The 24,124-nt window shown below is 37.4% G+C and overlaps 1 protein-coding gene across 4 annotated transcripts in view; it reads left to right on the forward strand.

The window, feature by feature from the left end:
- PDGFA (platelet derived growth factor subunit A) overlaps positions 1-23,378 on the forward strand; it is a 79,063-nt gene extending 55,685 nt beyond the window's left edge. For 2 of the 4 annotated variants that reach the window (XM_044089691.1, XM_044089693.1), the window contains exons 5-7: positions 7,780-7,906; positions 8,490-8,606; positions 22,294-23,378. In XM_044089691.1, the coding sequence (XP_043945626.1) occupies positions 7,780-7,906; positions 8,490-8,599 (237 nt within the window). In that variant the 3' untranslated portion in view covers positions 8,600-8,606; positions 22,294-23,378. The remainder of the gene's footprint in view (positions 1-7,779; positions 7,907-8,489; positions 8,607-22,293) is intronic. The other 2 variants (XM_044089692.1, XM_044089694.1) reach the window with 2 other exon arrangements.
- The last annotated feature ends 746 nt before the right edge of the window (positions 23,379-24,124 follow it).

Consider the following 24,124-nt stretch of genomic DNA (forward strand, 5'->3'; position numbering starts at 1 on the left):
TTAGGGTACTTTTCATCGCATTTGGGAGAGGGTCTGTGAAAATACCTTCCAAAGATCCTTGAGCACCGAGGCTATAAGTCCCCAAGATAAACATATTACTGTACAGTTTGTATTCTGGCTCTTTCCTCAGCTTTCTTTCATCTAGTGAGGTGTGTTGGGGTTTAGGGTAATTCACTAATTGATGGTATCACTAATTGATGGTATCACTAATTGATGGTATCACTGGAAAAACAATTCATCAGTCAAAATGGCTGAAAGCCCATTTCACTAAAAGACCATTTAATTGAATTCAAAATAACAGAAGTATAATACAATCAAAAACACCCAAGGGATTTTTTTTTTCAAAACACGTACTCCCGGCACCTATCTTATTTAAATACACAAAAAACACATTTGCACAGCAGTGGAGAAAAGACAAAATACACACACACACACACTGAATCATTGCTGATGCACAAAGACATTTCATAGAAGACTTCACCACAGCAAATATATTGTAATGTTTTATGCAGGGGGCAAGACACCCTATATTCCCATTTATGAGTTTTGCCCCTCTCACCTCGCACAACTGTTGTGTCAGAATGTTTATGCATGCACTGTGGACAGTAACAAGAAATTTCAAGTCATTCTCTGTCTTTACTGTTTCCTTACTAAGCCTGAACAGAACCCCATAAGTGCTGTGTAAAAGTATTTAATTACTTCAAAATGAGGTCCGATTATAAAAACAGTAAAATCATTCCTTAATCTTCTTATTTAGAAGAAGTAATATGTAATTTCCAGTCACACTCTGCTTGTAACCCTTAACACACATATTCAGTGTGTAACAGTAACTTGTTTAAAGTTCTGTTTCAAGTCTGTGATACTATAGTGTAGACCTCTGATATCCTGCTACTAAAGTAAGAGCTGAAACCATCAGACAGCAGCATATTTGTTTTTCTTCTTTGCAGACATAAAGTTACTCTATGCAACAGTTAAGTTTTAATTTTGCTTTTATTTGTTGTTTTAACTGTACAGTAGCTGGCTGACATCACTTATGGAGTTTACTGGGAGTAAAACTTAAAAAAAAAAAGATATATGTAAGGTTACAGGGAAATTAGGATATAGTAAAAAGACATTTTTGAATGATGGGGCGATAAGTCAGGGTGGTCTTTAAAACAGGGCTAAGCAGCCCTCCATTAGGTAGAACTGTATTTTCAACTTGTTGGTAGGAAGATTAAGAAAGCATTGTGAGGAGAGATGCTATGGAAGATTCACCATTTTTTGATTGTGGTGCAATCATTCCAAGTCTGGTTTCTTGCAGACTGGCTAATAATTGGCTTTTAATATGATTGGCCTGTAAATAGGTATATGACTACAGTCATTTCATTATGGTTAAGTTGTGCTTTTGCTTTGGGTTAGTGCACATTTTTATTGTCCACTAATAATGGACAGACAATAAAAAGCCTACTTTTAGTGCAAAAAACATTAAGGATAATAAACAACATGTTCAGAGGAAAAAAAATATATACAGGAGAGGAAAGTTGCATAGTGTCAAATCTAGGACCAGTGTACACGAGTACTTATATATACTCAAGTCACAGCCCTAATGTCCCAACTATTAAATAGAGCTGGGTATAACAGCGTCACACAGAACGTGCCATGGAACCCCACTGAAGTGCGTTTTTATAAGTTATACTTAGAAGGAATACCCAGAATCATAGCTTGACATCAGTCAGAGGCATGAAATGAATTGTACCATTACTATACCCTGGTCACAGACTGAGGGCGAGTTAGGGGATAGCTGGAACTGAAATTAATTGGTGCAGGAGGAGGAAGGAGTTCAAGTCTGGGAGAATTATGCTGATTTGTTAAATGTTTAAGGATTAAGCATTGGGCTAAAGTGATAAGGGTCTGCAAGGGGCAGTAATATATCGATCCATTAAACATAATATACAAGCTGTGTAAATTACTTAATACATGCCAACATTTGATACATTAGAATGAAAATCTGCACCTTTTATGTTGTAACATCTATCAAAACATTTTATTATGTATTTTAAAGGTGAATTTCTGTTGAAACCTTTTGGGGTTAATGCTCGTTTATTGTTCCCCTTTGGATGTAATTCATTCAAGAAAAAGCACAATCGTGTTTTTCCAAAAGGTCTGTATGAAAATGCATACGTAGACAACATTTTCTGCGTCCACTAATATTGAAAACCTCATAGTTACTCCAAGGCAACACGAACCATTTGGATGCAAACATAGGAAGAAGGTTTTCAACAAGAACAGCTGATGTAAATGACACATTCAAGATGAATAAGAGTCTTGATTTCAGCTGAGTGAAAACTGAACAGATTTGTTGCAGAGCCCTAAACCAAAACTCGGTAAGAGTACCTGCATAGAGACACAGACGAAGCAGAGCAGACTTACAGTGCTGGTTCGTTAACAGTTTGGCATGGACTTGGAAAGGCATCTGTTTGGAAGAAAAAGCAGCGTAAGACTTGAATGTTTTATCATTAGTAGCAGATCAGGAAGGCCTAACTGTTCACGTAAAATAGCAATAGTACTTGCATCCCATGATGCCAACAAGTCACAACTGCAAGGGGAGAGTTGTCAGTCAAGGTTTCCATAGTACCATCCCAACTCTTGTCAGTGCATGGAATAAATGAATAAATGCCTATTTGTTAACCAGGTAGGACCACTGGATACACAGCCCCTTTTAAGGAGTAAGTTGAGAGCACTGTCTGATTGTGTGACTCGCTCAAGGTCACCCAAGGTCGCCCAGTAACTAATGACGACAGAGGGAATCGAACGCTGTACCACCTGGACTAAAGCTTACAACCTTAATCTCTGCACCAGTTGCCAACCTTGACTGCTTGTCTTCATGTACATCTGTACCTTCCACCATTTTGAATTACTCTGAATCATCAAAGACCTCCATTTAGAAAGCAGCAACAGCTGTACTCAATAACAGCTGTAGTGGACAGTCTGGAAACAAAACCAGTCCCTGCCACATTCTCTGCTGTGTTCTCAGTCATGACACAAGCAGGAAGCACAAATAGCATCACTTATAGAGCAGAATAATTTCCCATAGTGCCCTGGCCAAATTTCCCCTACTAGGTAGTATAAGTAGCACCTTGGCTGTACCCTAAAAAGTGGCCCAAAACCTAGTGCTACTAAATAAGTCAGCAAAATATAAACTATTTAGTGTGATCTGATAAAAAAATGCAAATTCTGGAACATGCTATTGCAGTTTTTTAGTATTTTTGCAGGGAACATCCCCCGCACATCTACCAAGGTAGAGTTGTACCCCCTCATACCCGTACTGTTTGTGTCATCTCTGAGATTGTTGTACCTTGGAGTAGGTGAAGTCTGTATTCTAACTATTCACACATACATTTTCAAAGGATCTGTTACTGCTGTGGGACTTTCAGCAGACACACAGAAAATAGCATAAATGTTAGTGTCAGTAGCTGGTAAGATAGCCATTTGTTTGAAGCACTCTGATTATTCAAACAAATTTGCTGACACATCTGAATGGGCTTTTTTGTGCAAAAATATAAATTTTCAGTTCATAATCAATTCAACACAAAGTTTAAAGTATAATTAAAAAATCTCTTGAGTTAATTATGTTAAGTAGTGGGAAGTAAAATGTACAGTTGTGGGACATTTTTCACAGAGAAAAAACATGCATTTCTGTTTTGTTCCACGGATCCACGGATAGCTTAATATACTGAATAACCGTATTTGTCATTGTATTTCTCAAGTTGTGATTTGGTGCATTGGATTGTCACTATTAGCATCTACAGTATTACAAGGAAGCATAGGGATTTATACATAGCTATCAACCTCTTAGCAGAAAAAATCTGGACAAAGACAAAAATAATGGCAGGGACAAAGCCCCAAAAATAGGGACAAATTTTAAATGTTACTTATTGAATTCAGTCTTCACTGATTTGACACACATTCCAGAAAACCACAAATTTTATGAGGAACAGACCATAAATAGGAGGGAAAATCTGGACATTTGAGATGTATGGTTTTATATATTAAGTCATTTTAAATTTAATCTCTGAGCATCATTGGTGGTAAAAAAAAAACAAATTAAAGTGGTAATATATTAACTGTAATCTAAAGGAATGTAATGAGTCAAAAACTAACAAATGAGAGCTCAAGCAGGCAAAGTTCGAACAGGTCCAAAAGAGCAATGTTGCAGAAAAACCCCCCACTCAGAACATTACAGAAGGAACTTTAATAAACTATGAACTTCACATGCAATGTTAATAAGCGCTCATAATTTGCTTTATCAAGTGTTACAAATCTTAACACCAAACAATCCAAAAAATACATAATATCAAACCCCCAAAAAAATACTTAAAAGCCTACAACAGTTTTAATAAAATTTCATCTTAAAGACCTAGCTTTCAATATGTATTATATAATCTAGCTTTAAATATACATTATTATTAGTTTATAGTAACTGTTGCATTTAAACCCAGGGTACGATCAGCTCTCAAAGTAGTTATCTGTGGCACCACCTTTGTCAACCAGTGCCAAAACCTCATTTTCAGATTAATAATTAAATGAATGAAATGGCTTACTGTTTGAAAATACTTCTTATAAGTCATTCACATAAGCTGCTTCAAAAGCTTGTACAACCACATTACTAACAGGTATAAAGGTACTAGTTTTCTTTAAATCATGACCATGCTCCACTTTATCATTACAAATGAATTAGTAATGAGACGTCCTCATTTAGGGAATTTGGATAATGGATTGGTGCTTGCCACAGAAGCACCAACCAGCTCATTGGTGGAGGGAAATTTGTTCTTCAGTTCCATTTACCACAAATCTACGCCATTATTCCTTTGTTTGACCTTCTAGCATGTCCAGTATTAGAATGGTGAGTCCTTTTCTTCCTACTTGACATAATGTTATTCAGCTTATGCAAGTACAAATGTTATCTGAAGGGGACAAAGTTTTACTCAACTTGATTATGCTGAAGACCCAAATGATCTTTCTTTGCACTCTGTATGCAATAATGTGAAACAATCTGTTTTTTCCTTTTAAGGTTAGTATACATTCAACAGTTCTGAGCTATTATTGCTGCCTTGTGTAGTTAGGCTCAATGTTGCTCATGCCAGATATTAAGAATGCTTGTTTTATGAGTGGATATTAAGAATGCTTGTTTTATGAGTGGATATTAAGAATGCTTGTTTTATGAGTGGTTAAGATGTGATCCTTCAAACAAGAAACCTCTGTCACAGTTGACCAAAAAAAACCCACAGCAAATGTAAACTTACTCACAAAAATTGACACTTATGTTTTGCAAGCGTGTGTGTGTGTGTGTGTGTGTGTGTGTGTGTGTGTGTGTGTGTGTGTGTGTGTGTGTGTGTGTGTATTCCCCCACAGTCCAGTATCTTATTTATCTGCAGTAAAACCTCTAAATTGGCTAGAATTTTTCCACCAAATAAATTATACCCAACTTGCCTAATCAAACAAAATTATATTTAGTTCCACTTCTTGCCCAGCTGTAAGTACAATTCTACACCAGTATCTCCCAAATCTTCACATTTGATCTTTTTGACAAAAATCTACTTGACATCCATAAACCTTAAAACAACTGCTGTCAAAGTCTGTACTCCCACTGTGTCGCAAAAGGATGGGATAAAATCCCTGCACCAACAAGGGCAAAACATAACCTTCTTTTACTTGCGCTGCAGCTAAAATGGTTCCTCTTTGCTGCTCTCCTGGCTAATAATTTCAGCTCCTTCTCCTTATACCTGTATACGCTCTAGCTGTCCTTTTACTTATTTTACGTCTCTTACTCTTGTTTTCCTTACTTTGAATCTTGCTTCCCTCATTATTTCTCCTGCCGCCCATATCTTCCCCACTTATTACCGCTAACAAATAATTTTTCTCGCTCTCCCCTCCCTTCTTGTCCTACTCCTCACCCACTGTTTGAATGTTCCACTCTGACATTTGCTTTGAGTGAGTAATAAACTCTCACACTTATAACATGTCGACACATTTCAATACTGCACGATATCGTGCATGATATCATTTTTATCTTGTTTAAATATAGTATTTGTGTGTTATTCTATGTCATATGTGTATTTATTATTTGTATTTACCGTATATTCCAATATGATGTCAGTTTTTACCTGTGCGTATGTATTTTCTGTTTTTATTTGTGTAATGTTTCTCCCTGGTCCTCCGCTGAGAATGGATAAAATTATCCAGTTGAATTTCCGTAGTAAACAAATGACAATAAATAAAAATGCCAACTCCATAATTACCCAACAGTAGAAAAAAAGAGAAACCCCTCAAAACAGAGCAGGGTAAGTCATACCTACCCTTCAGAGATCAGAAACATGATAAATAACAAATTTGACCAGTTGTGACTGGGCATTTACAACCAATTGGTTGTTGATTACATGTAGGACAAACATTAACAGAACTTTCAAATAAGATCTGTACACCTGTAGTGTAGTGCAATTATATCTGATTTACTTAAAATGGAAATTTAGTCAATACAGCAGGGAAGGAAAGTTTGGTTGGGAGAGTTGGTATTAAGTCTGCTTAAGTGTGATGAGGTATGCTGGCAGATAAAATGGTTATATGCTCTGTTTCTTTTTGACAGGTAAAAACAGAAATGGGAAATTTTCTTTGTTTAAGGAATTGTCATAAAGAAAATGGTATAGTCTGACTGTTCTTAAAATCTCTGTGATGATTACAGGGATGGCCTGACCTTCCACACAGTCTTGGTGATAATTGTAAGGAAAGTCTGTTATGCCCATGTTAGTGATGATTACAGGAAAAGCCTGACAATCCAACAGTACCATACAGCAATGCCCTTGGTGACAGTACTGAATGACATGTTAGAGTTGAAGGCAGTGTTATCCTGAAAGGTCTGCGTGCCTCCTACTGACTTTGTATCACTTCACTGGACACCTTACTTGTCAAAGTCAATCAAACGCAAAACTAAGTGTAAGAAAGAAACTTACAATTCAGACTTTCAGACATAAGGAGACACGTATGCTAACGTGTGCACACACCCACACATATACCATCCCAGATCAGTGCCTAAATATATTTAAATTAATTCTGCAGTATTCTATTCTGGAATCTTAGTAGCAACATACAAATCTGAAAGAATGCTGTTTATGTACCCTCTGTCACCCACTATTGTTTCATGTTATTTTAAGTAACAGTATGTAGCTAAAGTCCCTTCATGTGCATATCTGTATTGCTTGAGTTTCATGTTCATCATTGCAGCAGTAAACATTTATTAGGTTTTGTCAAGAATTTTCCAGTGTCCATCCAAATGCAGTGTTATAAGGCTGGTGAATAAGTAAAAGCCTGTTTTCTTTCACGTATGACAAAGTATGTGCAAAATTATTTTGAATTACTGTATATGTGCTGGTGCGTGAATTACCATGTATGTGCTGGTGTGTGGATGTATATACATATATATATATATATATATAAAATAAGGCCATCTATATGGCCTCTGTAATCATTTCAACTGTATCTATTTTTGGCATTATTTCCACCCTATACTTTTAGTTAATAGGCTGATAAACCATTACTATCCTGGAAAACATTTTATCAAATATTTTAAGGACTCTTAAAACACAATTGTAATGTCTGTACCAGGAGGATTCTCTAAAAATCAAGGAAATAGACTATCCTGTGTAGATATTTTGACTTGGTAGAATTAATAGAATTATGTTAACTATTCTTTTCTTACACAGACATTTTTCCTCGATGGTCTAAATCAGTGATATTTTTGTTTAGGTGGCAAAAGTGGAATTTGTTAGAAGAAAAACAAAATTAAAGGAGGTTCTTGTAAGATTAGAAGAACATTTGGAGTGTGTATGTGTACCACAGCATTCAAATTCAGATTTAAGAGAAGAAGAAACAGGTAATCTCATTTATCATCCTATATTACTTAGTCATGGATTATACATTTATTTGCCAGAACTGGAATATTTTGATAGATCATATTGTACATTTATATTTTTAACGAATGTGTAATTGCTATTTTTTTACATTGTGTCATGAAAAGATGTTTCAAAGCTAAACATATGTGATTACTTATTAAAATTCTTAACATCACCTGACTTATCAGTGGCATTTCTAAGACCTGATATGAACAAGTCAGTGCTTAAATGTGATGTTATACATTAAGCATCTGGGGGAAATTTTCTCATATCTGGGAGTGTTTGAATAAGCAGATGAAATTAAACATGTACGGCATATCACAGAATAACTAAACACTCACCAGCAAGTAGTACAACTGAACAAAAAAGTTAATTTGGGAGGGTTTCTGTCCACTGCCTTTGGGCAAACTGTAAAATAATTGTATGGAATTCCGTACACTTGCCAGGCACATTGGTTATGCTATGCTTTTTTAGATGCAGTTATAAAGTCTTGTTTTGCAAATATGAATGCCTCTGGAGTTCATTACACTGTTTACATAATTCAACCTGAATACATTTTCTCAGGGCCTTTTATCATCCCTACACTTATATTAACAGGAAGACCTAGGGATAAAGGTAAAAAGCGGAAACGAAAAAAAATTAAGATCTACAAAAACACTTCAGCAGCTGTATGACTATAAGGTAGGATAGAGAGAAGTAAAAGCAAAGATTCTGCAAGTAATGCAGAGCATAATCCTTACAACCAATCATTCAGATTTAATCAAAAATGAAATTCTCACTTTGGAGAACTGCTGCCTGCTTGCCAATTTCTGGAACCTCTGTGGAGGTTTTCCAGGCCTAGTGGCCAGAACAAAATGAAGTTAATGGAAATCATTACATCATATCTTGCATGTAGTTAAACGCTGTAAATAATTTTAGCGTGATTTATGAGATTTCCGAATTCATTACAAGCATGAAATGACACTGGATTATTGGCTAGCAGGCATAGCAGTTTTTCTGGCATAATTAAGATTGGCTTCTATAATCCTTCTTAACAATCTTTTTTCTTTTGTTTTCCTTTCCTAGCTTCATATCACCATTAGCATGTTACATATCTCGTTTTCTTTCCAGCACTGATTTTAAGTGATCACTGGTAACATGAATATCTATACAAAGCATCAAACTCCTTTCCTGAGGGATTTTTCATTCTTTTTCTCTTCACATTAGCAAAAATTGGTGCATGCAAAAATCTGAAATATTAAATAATTCTTCTTACAGTGTATTGGAAGCAAAAATGTTTTTTTTTCTACTCTGAAAATTGATAAAGTCTGTGCTGCCATTAGATACTGCACTTAAAAGATAATTGCTGATGTTTTTTGAAAAATATCTTGTTTTCTTTATGTAGCAGAACCCTGGCAAAGAGAATAACATTATGGAGGTGTATGTGGTCAAAATCACAACCTATCAAGAAGTCTGAGTGGAAGAAACATAAAGAACTTTATGACCTTAACTGTCTCAACATTGTGATTGAATGGCCTGTAATGCCCTTTACTAGTAATTTTTGTTCTGAGGTATGGGCCTACTTTGCTACAGGTTAGGTGATTAGACTCTTAAGAATGACTGGATTGATGAGTACCTCTTAAGGAAGGTGAATGGCATGTTTTGTCTTTACATCGCCTTTACAGATGAATAAAGATCCCATTTTTTGGTTTTTGAGCACAGATGCTGTATGGGATAGCTGGTAAGATCACTTCAGCAACAAATGATAGTAGACATGGGAAGATTAAATAAAAGCATGCCTTTTGCCATCTGGGGTATGAATGGCAACTGGTATTTATCCTAAATAGCTGTACAGTGTTTTCTAAGTGTAAAAGAGAATTGGACAAAACAGTGGCACAACATTTCTGCCTCAGTGATTGGTTCTTTAGCTTGGTTTTTGGCTGAGGCTTCTTCTGTGAAAACATGGCTTTTATGTCAGATGCTCCTGTTTTTTTTTCATGTCTCACTGAAGTAATAGTAGGTAAGATGGTGATCCTCTGGATTGAATGTACATGCACGTCTTTTGAGATGGATTGGCTTCCCAGCAAGGGATACGTCTCTGCCATATACCCATTGAAAGCCAGGATAGGCACCAGCTTCCCTCACTTCATAATGCAATTATTATTTGTATTAGACTAAATTTCTCTACAAACTATCTAAAATTTCTCTAAATATTAAATGATTGTCATATACCTTGTATCAATTCTTAACCAATGTTTTTGTTTTATGTCTAATTTGTTATAATTATTTAAAATGCAGATTTTTTTTTACTTTTGAAGATTGTATTTATTTATTTATTTATTTATTTACATTTGTTGACCGGGAATGTCCGACTGGACGCAGGTCCATTTTTAGTGGAGGCCCGGAGAGAAAAGCTCCACAAATTAAAATATTACAGACATATTTACAGATTAAGAATCCTAGAAATTAAAATATTACAAACATAGTTACAGATGAAGAACATATTACATTCAGTAGATAACTAGCATCTGTTCTATCCACGAAGTCATAGCAGATATTAACAATTGTTACAATAAGATGTTACTGCCATATAATAAGTAGATAGACATAGAAGTATTGGAGCTTGCTGTGTCAAAGGTAGTTTGTGGGGTGGAAGAGAGGTAGAGGGTAGATGGAGTGGGAGAAGTTAGAGGGGAGAGTTACAAGGGCATAGCCGGCATGTTTTTAGGTGTGCTTTAAGTAATGCTTTGAAGTGGGTGCATGATGGTAGAGAGGTTATTGTGGGGGGGGGAGGTGTTCCATAATTTGGCTATAGCGCTGGAGAATAGTGCTTCTCCAGCAGTGTTATTGGCTCTAGTAACCTGTAATTGATTTTTTGTTGCTGGACCGTAGTGGTTTGGTGGTGAGATAGGGTTGGAGTACATACTGGAGGGATGGGACCTTTAGAGGATGGTTAACCAGTTTGTGGGCGAGTGTGAGTTGATACCATTGAAGGAGGTGAGGGAATTCTAGCCAGCCTAGTTCAGTAAGTGAGCGACAGTGGTGACTGTGGTAGGATGCCCTGGTGGCGAATTTGGTGATTTTGTTGTAGCAGGTCTCGAGTTTATATAAATCGCATTTCCTTAGGTTGGTATATATTGGAGAGGCATAAAGTAGGGTGGAGATAAGGTGCATATTTGCATCTGAAATCCTAGCTGCTTTGGTGAGGAGTTGCTTATTTCTGTATAAGGCTCCTAGTTTTTGGTGGACTTTGTTTATGGTCATGGATAATTATTGTTTTTGAACTGTTTTGTAGTAATTTGGAGATTTCTCCCCCGGCCTTCCCTTAAAATGGGCTTCTGCCCAGTTGGACTTTCTCAGTGATTAGATGTCAGTAAATACACAGGATGTAAAAAATTATATTAAAAATTAATGAAAAGAGTATTTCCTATCATAGTAATAAAACAAAGCTTAGTGATCTATATCTTAACAAAAAAAAAAAGCTCACCAAGGCAAATGAGTTAGCACTTTCATCCCTTTTATAGCTAGAACTTCTTCAGAATAAATAAAGTTCATATCCCGTCTTAAATACAAAAATGTGTCAACACATGACTACAAATGGCCAATTAAAACTTTAAATGGTAATAAATATTAATAAGCCTAAGAATTCATATAATTTCTTCCATCAGTCCCTAAGACAATTCCTTGAGAGAATGTGGAGTTCTTTCAGTAGTCACATTTTAGCTAGCTGTAGAACAGTGGATCATGCTAGATTTGTGAGAAACTAATAATGTTAAAAGGGAAGGCATGTAGAAACTGAAACTCCAAAATTTTTTTTTTTTCTTTTGTGTGCCATTCCATGAACAGTAACAAATCGTGTGCAAAATTTCAACTATTAAATAAATGCATGTGAAATAATTTGGATATATAGCGAAGGTCAGTTTAACACAATCACAAATACTGTTATGTCCTCTGGGGACACTACTAATTGTTATCCACAGTGTTCATTTGTTTACTGGAGTGGTCAAACTAGATATACAAAGTAAACCCTGTTGAGCAGAGGCCATGTGTTAGTTTATAGTTCATAGGCAAGTACTAGGTTAACTGCCCTTGCAGGCCATTTTAAGCCTAGCCAACTTCCTTTTCGTGAGAGTTGTACCCTGTACCTTATGTTTGTGAGGTAAACAGCTTAACCATTATGCCAACCTCCTAGTGCAAAGCTTTATGAAAAAAAGCAAGATAATGCAGGAGTACAGATAATATAGCAGAGGAGCTAATATTAACAGCATTTAGTTCAAAACATTTAATTCAAACTCAGTTAAGTGCAATTAAATACAAACCAGATTCATATTTAACAACATGGCTATTGTCCAAGAGTCAGTTCAGTGGTGTAAATTGGTATATATATTTAGCATCTTAGGGTCAAGAGATGAGATTAGATGTACTGCAGTGATAGTTTTGAGTAGATCTGAGCAAACAGTAGATGAAGAATACTGGCTCTGAACGTGGAGGAAAATTAAAAAGAGCAATCCTGCAGTGTAATAAATATGAATTTAGAATATTAGCAGAAACACTTCAAGAGATTGTGACTCATAGGGTATGGATTGGGCTTAGTTGGGTTGGCTTAGACTGGGGAAGCTTAGGAGATTCACTCTGGTATTGCATTTTAGAGCTCACCACCATCTGCAAAGAGTAGTTTTCTTAAGTCATTCTTGAGACATACCACATCCATCCATAAATCGTGCTTCCTATTTTGCTCTTATTTTAATTACAATTCACTTGCCTGTTCCCTGGCATTGCAATGTGTTAATGTTATATGTATTTCCTAGTTGTCCTTTTGACATTTACTGCATTCTGCTCTCACTTCTTACGTATGACGACCACACCTGGCCACAGTATTCCAGCTGTGGCTTTTCCACTGTCCTACACGGTGGTAGGACAGATACACTGCTGGGTGTTTCTATGCTCTTCTCCTCACCAGTTGCATGTCAGTATCATGGTGGCATTATCCTCTGTCTGCCCTTTTGTACTGTTCTGCCTTTGTTATAAAACGTATGATTCTAACCACCTGATCTTGTTCCTACGCATTCTTCGCCAGAGTTTCCCCATCTAGTATACAAAACTGCTTGGATTCCCCCTTTCCCCAAAGGAATGTGTGATCTTGCAGGGTTTTGCATTAAACTTCAGTTATTACCATCCCTTCACCTCATATGCAAGCCATAGTACGTCTCCATGGAGACTGGGCCAGCCCCACATGCAAGTACCGCTACAGTACTACAGTCTTTGGTGTCTGAGCCCAGAATGATATCTGATGAAGATATTTTAAGTAGTATTTGTCCTAGCACTAAACAGAGTGCCATCTTACTGATATTGGACATTTCTCTGAGAAGTTACCCAAAACTGTCAACCTACTTTGGGGTCTGTTGCCTTTGAAGTTGGGGTACATGTCCTATGTTACCATGCCTCATTCTGTGCCACTCTTATAACTTCTTGTCACTGTGAATCATACAGTGACATAATCCCTGTTTAATTATCCCTGGTCACCCACTGACCTGTGACTTCTAGGATGCTCCCCAAAGGACCATTAACTCATTAATTTTCTTCTGGTTAATAGCTATGAGCTGGGGGGGGGGGGTAAGAATCAGAGCCTATCAAACTGCAGTGCTGAGTTTGTGAAAGAAACTACCGTGAGTTTCTAGACCATGACAAACTGCAGTTCAAAAACAAAAAGAGTAAATTGTGAAACCATCTGTTCTACCTTCCCGACACCTCTCCGGCATAAGGGTTGTGCCCTTCCACACCTACACTTCTTACTTTGAGATTGCTGTACCTCAGAGAAGAAAGAATCGTATGTGATACTGCATCCTACTCCCTGGCTTAGTACGTGCAGCTGTCATTCAGACAAGGAATATTCCGAGATACTGCGCCCTCATAATCAATGTATATAATCCTCACTGAAACAAGTGATTGCAGTTATGCTCATCAGCCGTTCAATAGACGCACATCCTGCCCACCACATGGAAAGTCTGCTGACTCTATTCTTACAAAATTTTGTTACAGTCCTGTTGCCAGTATTCTTAAAATCCTCCTTGTTGCATTCCTTCAGACATCCATCAGTGGCTGCACAACATCAGTGGTTATATTGCCAAAGCCGTCTCTTTTCTCCCTCATGTTCTGCCTGCTGGCACATAGACTGGGTACCTATTCCCACTGAAGACAGTGCCGAATCATAGAATGATCACTGTAGCCAAATGACCTCTCTATACTTATCACCCTTTCTGCATTTTGCTCCTGATGCTGTGATCATTTGGTCTTTATTTCCTTTTGGGCCATTCTTTTCTCCATCTCTACCTCATAGTGACCTTTGGCATTAGGGAGAATGGAGCAATGGTAAGGGATCATAGGTGTCGTTCAGAAGGGGCACAATTTTTTCTTGCTGTATGACTTCAGCTCCACTCAATGCATCGTCACACATACTGACAGTGTTTGTCTTCTCAAACTGGTACAGTTAAAAGCCAAAGATCAGCATATACAGGTTCAAATAGGCATTGCATACTAACATGCTTTTGCTAGACGTTCTGTTTGACCTCCCTATGAGGTAACACTCAAGCTCACTGTGAGGACAGCACTAATGTAAGTATATCTTTGGAGAGCACGGATAGGTTTGTCTGTAGTTAAAATGTAGTTAAGGGTACATATTAAGAATCCCATATGAAATCACTGAACTTTGTCACCTGTATTTCTGCAAAATTATCTGAATAACATTGCTGAAAATAACACTAATACATTGTTGTAAATATGGATATTTCTTCACAGGATCTAAAACTTTCATTGTAGCTGTTTAAACATCATAGTTTAGAGACAATGAAAGGTAATTTCTGCTTATATTGTGAGATATAAACAACCTGACTGTTTTTAATAGAAGACAATATCAGTACTGTAAAAACTGCCTGTACTACAGGTTATGCATTTTGTAAATCTAACACAACATTTAATCACATTTTAATTTCTGGGGGGAAAAAAACTTTTGTTATGTGCAGAATGTTAGAAAAACTTCCTGCTTTACAAGAATGATATGCATTGCAGGCTGTCCGTGTATGAGAACTGTAAGACTGCCATTTCAATCAGAAGGTAATATGCACACACATTTTATATATATATATATATATATATATATATATATATATATATATATATATATATATAATGTATACACACACACACACACACACACACACACACACACACACACACACAAACACCTAGAAAAGCATGTCACTTTCCACAACATAACCCTGCACCCTAGCAATGAGCACATTAAACAAAAAATATTCATGCATTAGGGATTCATGTTTATCTATTGACATCCATTTTTTGACTGCCAATTGATTGAAGATATTGTAACAAAGCACCTTTCTACAATCCTCAGAAGAATTTCTTTAAGGGGCCAAGTCTCTTTAGTGCCCTCTTATGTGGAGGGCAACCCCCCAAAACTTGTATATACAGTAGAGAAAAGAAAAAACTCCACTATTGCTGAAAGCTTTTTTGTCACAAAACCTTCGAAGTTTCAGCAGTCAAAGGAAAGGCTGTTGATAGGTTAACAGCATCCCCTGCATGAGTACCATTTGCTCAGTACTGTCATTATTAAAAAAAGCTCGCATGGCTAATACTTACTAAATGACAGCTAAAACCTCATGCACCCCCTAAAAACTTTAGCACACATCTATCCACATGCCAAACGTTTAGAAATGATTTAATTTTTAGGGTTCAGATTCAGATGAGCAGTATTCTTGCTGGGATTGTATGTTTAGTTTACTGAGTGCAGAGGGAAAACTTGACTTATTTACAGTAAAGTGAACAGGAAATGTAATCCATGTTTTTTGTCATTGTATTTTTCAGTATATTTTGTAGATTTCAGTTTACAAGTATTATTTTAGGTGGGATATTAATTTTTTAGGAAGGGCATGTGAATCTGTTTTTTGTGTGTGCATTTTGAAATCCTGTACGTTAGATTTTAGAGACTACTGTAAGTATGGTGCGTTTAGAAGGATTTTAATTCCTTTAGTGATATACTGGGAATGTAAGTAAACAATAACATGCTAAGAATCTAGGCAAATAAAAGTATATATATACAGTACCAGAATATATTCCTTATTATACCCATGATCGGGAGTTTCCCCATTGTATATGTGGGCAGATGCCAGGAAGCAAGTTGACTGTTAAGTCGATATCTATATAGGCAGTGCAAATTGGTCGACTAAACATATGGTTGATAGATGTGCAAGAGCTCCCTTGATTACCGGAATGGGGAGTATGCGGATTCCTTGGTATTGCACAATCCTGGAGTAAGAAAAATGAAAGTAGGGCATGGGGTGCAGAGGGGCTTGCTCCCCCATGTAAAAACAATGTTTTTAATTTACATGTTCAGGGTGATCTCTTGGCTCTCTTTGCATAGTTGCATATCATTTTTTAAATCGGTTTTATATTGCTGACATTAGCAATGTCTACATTTGGTTGTGTTGATCATTTTTAGTATGTCAGTATGTACACACATTACATATATAGGGTTCAGTACATTGTTTTAAGGACATTTATTTTATACCTCATTTAGACTACTTAGGGTCATAGGGAAAGCAAAGTCTATCCTGGCAAGCAATAGGTGTAAGGCAAAGAACTTGCTGTGGACAAGATGACAGTCCATTATCAGCTTCATACACATCTAAGCATAACACATGCACACTTACTTATGGGCAGGGTGCAGAATCACCAATTCATCTACCAGCATAGGTTCATAGGTGTGTACTAGGCTAATGGCCTTGGAGCCTTTACAAGCCTAGCCCATAGGATTACCCTGGCATCGTGCCACCCAACCTTAGTTCCTAGTGCCTCTGTCAAGTAGAGCCACTGGAGTGATCCCTGGGGTGAATTTTCTATTTCCCATCCACTCATCAAGATCTCTCTTGAAGAGGGCAGTGAGGTGCTCTGCTTGACATGTATGGGGAAGTCTATTCCATAGCATGGGCAGTCTCTGGGTTATGAACCTGTCCCTCCAGCATGTTCTGTTGATTGTGGTAGTGAGGTTGAGGTCTCTGGAGCATGTGGTGCTGAGGGATTGTGATTTCTTTAAATGTAGCATTTCTAACAGAGCTGAGTCAGACATCGCTTTGTAAGTCAAGCAGAGATTGCCTCTAAGTAGGCGATGAGAGACAGAGAATAGTTGGAGTTTTTTGAGTCTGTCCATATAGGACAAGTGTTTAAGGCCTAGGATCCTTTTTGTGAGATACTTTTGCGGCCTCTCCAGTTGCTGCAGGTGTATAGCGAGGTACATGCCAAATGGGGCATTGTACTCGATGATTGGCCTAACGAGGGAAGAGTAGAGGGAGACAATGACCTCTTTCTTCCTGGATGCAAAACCCTTAGTAATGAGATGTGCCACATAGAAGGACTTTCTGACCACAGTGGCAAAGTGGTGGTCAAAAGAGAGGTTGCTGTCAACCTGTGTTCTCAGATCTCTTATAATCCCTTTTGTGTTCAGTGGACTACCATCACTGTGGTAATTCATGGGAACTGGGTTTTTCCCAAAGAGGATGAAGACACATTTTTTGGCATTGAGCTTAAGGCCATGGTTCTGACACCGGTCGTTGGTCTCATTGAGGCCTTTGAGATAGGATGTCAGCATCACTTGGGGAGTTAATAATAGCTCCCAACTTGCAGTCATCTGCAAACCTTGTCAGCCAGAGTCCCTTTGTGTTGGCTTGGACTTCAGAGAAGTAGATACCAAATAGGAGAGGACCCAGGACCGAACCCTGTGGGACTCCACTTGTGACTGGTTGGCAGTCTGACTTGGAGTCAGCTACTTTCACACTGTAGGTTCTATATATGAACCAGTTTGCAACCCACCTAGTGATATAGGGGTTGATGCCTAGCTTAGTAAGTTTTTCTATGATTCCTAAGTGGGGAATGGTATCAAAGGCCTTGGTCAGATCAAGGTAGGCTGTATGAACCACCTTACCTTCATCCACAGCTCTGGTGACTGACTCAAAGAAATCAACCAAGTTGAGCAGGCATGATCTACCCTTCACAAAACCAAACTGTGTAGGATTCAGAGATTGGAGATTCCCTATATCCTTGTTTATTAGGTCCATGATGATGCATTCCATAGCTTTACATATCAGACTCATCAGGCTAATGGGGCGATAGTTCCCGGGGTCTGTAGTCGCTCCTCCTTTGTGGAGAGGGATGACTGTAGCAGTGTGCCATTCGGTGGTGACAAAGCCTGAGGTGAGGCTGTGATTGAACAGGGCACACAGGTGAGGTGCCAGTTCACTCTGTAGTTCATGTAGAACATAGCCAGGGATACTGTCAGGTCCCACAGTAGCTGTATTCTTGGCCTTGGACAGTGCTGCTTTAACCTGTGCAGCAGTAATACTGGGTGCCTGGCAATCTACTGGTATTGTGATTGGTCCTTCGGGGAGGGGGGGGTAAAGTTAGCACTGAATCTGTTCGCCAGTATATTTGCAATATCTGTTGGCTTGATATAGGAGATACCATTGTGCAGTAGCTCAGAACAAATCTGGGTATTACCATGGAGATTCTATACATAACTATTGAAGGCCTTGTGATTGTCTTTACTATCTGCTGCAATTCTGTTTTCATAGCTAGCTTTAGAGGGTTTGATGAGGGATCTCAACCTTTTGCTGAGGCTGATAATGGAATCTTTCCAGTCTTGGGACTTTACCTTATTTCACATCAGTTTCCTCCTTCTGTTGTAGATTTTGTTTATGGCAGGGGACCACCAGATTGGCTTCCTTTTTTTTGAGGAGAGCGTCTTAGTTCTATTGGGTATGGCAAGATCCATGCACTTGTATACATGTTTGCACAGTGCATCGGTGTATAATATGGCAGTCATGCAACTATTCTCCATTTGCATGGGTGCCGTGAAGTTAGCCACCTCTGTTTTTAGGAGCCCAAAGTTAGCTTTGGAGAAGTTTTTCATGATGGTTACCTTTGTTGGGGGGTGGGAGGGATGTGGATTTCTAAGGTGAATAGCTTGTGATCGGATCTAACCAGGGAGGAGTTGACTATTGGTGTGGAGCAACATTTGCCAATGTTAGTAATGACCAGGTCAAGGATGTTGCTACCTCTAGTGGGGGTAAGAATGATTTGGTTCTGGGCACTGGAATTAATGAATTCCAGAAAGCGTTGGGCAAGTGTATTGGTACATGAGTAGTTTTCCCAGTTAATGGAGGGGTAGTTGAAGTCGCCCAGTATGAGAGTGTTAGGTTGGACCCTAATATTCTCCAGGGTGCTTAGGAATGTGGAGTGTGAGTCTTGGGACATGGTTGGGGATCTATAGCAGAATACGACCTGAATCGCTGTCTTACCCAATGTTAGCTGCATCTGAAGTATCTCAGATACGTTATGTTGAGCATATCTTTGGAATGTTGGAGGAAATTATACTATCCAGTGAAATCCAACTTGAACACATGGAGGAAAGGTAGACTATGCAGACAGTGCACCCTAACCAGGATTTGAACCAGACAACCAGGTCCTGACCACTGCACTACAGTACGAGGTCCACCCAAACTGATGTTCAGAAACATGGATTGCTAAGTTACACAAGAGCAGCACTCCAGAATGTCAAGACTGTGCTAGAAACACTCAAGGAAAAGCTTGCTGACCAGAAAATTAAATGGCAACAGGATTTCAGCAGTTAGGCAGGTAATTTCCACATGAACAGCAGGTTTTCATATAATAGAATTTTGCACTTAATCCTAAGGTTGTGTGGGCCTAGAATTAAAATAATTAATTAGCAGAGGTATGAGGGCATAGCCACCTGCCATGTCAGGGGGTGCAAAAGTGTATAACATATGTTTGTCATGAGGATCTCCACTGCAGTATAATTCCTTATCCATGGCAATTTGTTGCACATATGTATCCTCCCTTCACTGGCCTGATTTTCAGAGGGCTTCTGGATGTTTTCAGAGCTGAACTATTCCCCACTCCAAGTATGTCAGCATGACATTTGGCTAAAATGATTAATGAGGTCTGAGCAATCTTATATTCTTTTTTCCCACAAAAACTGAATGGTCAGGCTGATTGTTCATTAATTCTCCAAGGTGATATCCTGAGATAGAGAGTGAGAAAGAGAGACCTTTTGTTTTAATTTTGTCTTGTGAATTTGCTTTGTGAATGTTTTAATTTTTGTTTTACAATGTTCATCCAATACCTTACTGCATAAGTCATCATTCTGAACTAGTGTCAAAATGTGTCGTATGGTAATTTTTTTTTTTGTAAAATTTGGCTCCCTATTGAAATGTCACCACTCAAAATGCTGAATTCTGACAAGCCCCTCTCCCCCAAAAAAGACTGAAAACACAGGAGAAGAGTCTCAAAAATTGTTCACCTTTTAAACTTGTTTTTGTGTGTGGGGGGGGGGCAAGATCCCCCTGCAATCTCCCCATGTTGGGAGGCAACCCCCCACCCCCTGGACTTATATATACTGACTCTAAAGTCAGCATATCTGGGAGAAAAGGGAATTTCCTGAGAAATGGCATCTCAGACGTAGTATATGTAAGTTTGCACTTTTGGTCATTTAGTATCTGTATTCCGGGACTTGCTGTAGTGGGTCCTGACATTTTATATGGTTACAGTAAACTTCCAATGCAGTAGAAAAGGAAAAACTTTAAACCAAAGGGAAACAAATTGGAGCTTCAGCTCTATACTTTGTTTAAATTAAGCGCTTTTGCCCACAGCATTACAGACTTCTTCAGAATAATGCACCCCTTCAGCACACACCCTTTATATCCAACAGTATCACATGACACAACATATTAATTATATTAATCTAATTACACTGAATTTTTCCAAAACAGTTATTCCAATTCTAAAAGCCCATCACACAAACATAATCAACCATTTCATATAAAAACAATTTAGAAAAAAGAACCACAATAAAACTTTCAGGTAAAAGCCACAATACATTAAAAAAAACTACATTCCATGACTGTATCCCTTTTGTTTGAAAATTTTTTTTTTTAAATAGCCACCAAAGCTTTAAGTTTTAAAACACTACTAATGGATATCATATTATTTAAACCAGGGGGGCCGAGACATTGCATTTATTCTGCCACCTGAATTCTTTGTATTCTAAAAATAAATTAGTAGGGCCACCCCTCAATCCTAATGCCACACAATCAATTTCCATAAAGCTAAGGTAATGTGACAGGTTATCCCTAATATTTTTATACAGAGCATTTTTTTCTTCACCTTTTTTAATGTCTAACCGATGCTGATATATCCTATATTTTTAGGCCCCTTATGGTCTTGCCTATGTAAAAACATTGGCACCCCTGGTACTTGGCTACATACACAATACATTTGCTATCACAGTGATATCTGGGAGTGGGTTTTATGGTGCCAAAGCTCTCCAAATAAATACTAGACCCCTCTAGTATATACATTGGGAGCAGTGCCCACATTTAACCATTTTTCCCTTTGTTCTTAATCAAACCAGAACCTTCTAATACATTTTTAAAACAGGTGTCTTTTTTTTGTACACCACTAACAGCTTTTCTCCAGCTTTCTTAAGGCACTCCCTCTCCACCCCAAACAAACACAAATTTCTCAGAATAATATCACAAATGTCCCGAAAATGTAACTTCTAATGCAGGGACAGCATTTATCTTCCTGTACATTTTGTCTTTTGTGGAATAATTATTATCCAGGTATATATACTGCTGATAGTTTTCTTCAACCTGTCATGGTGTAATTAATTTTGTAAAAGTCAAGAAATAAACTTGGTGCCTGTGATGTACAATCGTTCATTACAAACTGAATTTGTATGTTCTGTATTTTGTCTTCTGTATGGAAAACTTACATTATACTCACTTTTACAATATGCATGCACACTGCTTGTAACCTTGGAAATTCACCAGGCCTCTGATGAAAATTTTCTTGTAGCCCAACAGTCAAGACAAGACAAGCGGATAAGCAAACAGACATACAAACAACAAGCAAATATAAGTACTGTTGTTTAAAAATGTAAATGAAATTTGAATTTGATATGCCCATTTATATAGTTTAAAAAATTTTGTTAGCATTTTAAATGGATTGTGCTGGCACTGACATTATGTACCATATTATAAGAATGTTTGTTTGTTCAGTCTAGACATAAAACTGAGAAACACAGGACTCTGTAATCATTTTGAAATGTTTAAGTAATTTTTTTCCTTTCTCTTGACACAGGAATTGGCTTACTTTTTTTCGTAATAATTAGAATTGTATAGTACTAGCATTCCTTCTGAAAAACACAGTATTCACATAAGCTTTTGTTTCAAATCAGAATATTTAAGTAAAAAAATAGCTGTTTATACACCAATAATGCAAACTGTTGTTTTCTTTCCTTCAGATGTGAGGTGAAGATAAGCTACAGAAAGATATTCATTTGAAAAACGGGTGGATCAGCTTTGTTCTACCCCGTGAACTTAACACAAATGGTGCTTTATTTATTTGTTCTCGTATGTGAAACATGGATCAAGTGATGCTTAATGAGGACAAAGGGAGCAAGCTACATTTGTTCTTTATAAGACATTAAATAATTGAGTTGCAGCACTCCGTTCTTTCTTGGAAACTGATAATAATGTACATGGAAAAAAATGGAAGAATACCAGATACCAAGATGTCAAAAAGTCCAAGTGAATGGAAGACCATTGTCATAGTGGATAAAAGAAATTATTCTTTTGCTTAAAAAAGCCATTTCACTTAGTTGAGCTTGATGGATAAAAGTGACTGCAAGCAAACTCAAAAGGACTGCATTAGCAGCCATTCAGATACAGCAAAACGAAGCACAGGGTTTCTAAAGAAGAGTTGTGGAAAAGATGTTATGAGAAGACTTATGAGGATTGGTTATCGCCAACTAATGCTGGCAGAGTGATTCCTCATCGCGACGTTCGTTGTGTAGTCTTGTCTGATTGAACTACATTCTATTTTATTATACATGCAAGAAACTTCAGGCACTATGTGCCTTATATCATGACTTTACTAGCAGGATGCAATCTATTGAGCTATGTTAAAACCATAAGCATATATCTGTGCATACATGTCATTACTGTGTCTCATTTTGACTTCCTTCTAATTTAAAGCATTAAATAAAATACTGTGCTTAAATCATAGGATATACATGCAGACTATTTTCCACTGGCACGTGCCAATGTGACAGCAATATTGTATTAATAACGTGTCACTGTTTCTAGTATATGTTAATGATACATCACATGTAACTATGTTAAATGTAAAAAAAAAATTCTTATAGCTGCGATGTACAATATAACTGTAGCAGTAATACAGCTGCTATAGTCATTTGAACAAAGAAACTAAATTCTTTATTTTTGGTAAAATGTTATGCTTACATGTATTCAACAGAAATATGTGTCTTTTGTAAAGGTGAAGTTTGTATTTTTATCTGAAAATTAACAGGTTTTTATACTATCAGAATAAGGTTGTATGTCTTTTTTGAACTTAAATTATGGGGTGTCTAGCATTTAACATGGCAGGCAATGAAGGTCCATACAGACTTTAAAACTGGATGCCTATCTTTTGTCAGACTGAGCGGCAGTGAATGCTGGACCTGTGATGTCCTGTAGTATGTAATAGTGATATGTGCATGTCTTACAGTTATAATTAATGAACCAGTAAATACAAAGCTGTTTAATCTCACTTTACCAGTGTAGTACTAGCAACCTGGAATATTTGGTGTTTGCATTATCATTCAGACAGCTAGCCTACCAAGGCCTGTTTTTCAGCCATATGTTTTCATAAGAATAGAGAAATACAGAGCCATGCATACATTCCTATTGTGCAAATTTACAGTTGATTCATTGTTGGACAAGAATGTGGTGTGTTATAGGCAACTTCAGGTTGGTATAATAACTAGTACATGCACCTTTATTCTAAGTAAGACCTGTTCAATGTTTGCGCTTTCATGTTGCTGAACAGGAGCTTGTTTAGATTGACTGGAAAAGCTTCCATCTTGGTCCGACTCAATGCTTGGCAGCAGTGACCTGCAGGTTTTACTTCCAAGATCTGTAAAGGTTCCTGTGTTGTGTTTAAACATGTGACAGAGGATGTCTGGAGATGGGAAAGAAAGTGCGGATGATTGAAACAACCTAGTGAAATGTATGAGCTATAAGTATCCATATTAATGAGTAATAATAACCTTGATGTAAGAGATCATAAAATAA

Source organism: Protopterus annectens, chromosome 12.part0 (genome assembly GCF_019279795.1).
Source record: "Protopterus annectens isolate FY-2018-M chromosome 12.part0, PAN1.0, whole genome shotgun sequence".
NCBI classification, from domain to species: Eukaryota; Metazoa; Chordata; order Ceratodontiformes; family Protopteridae; genus Protopterus; species Protopterus annectens.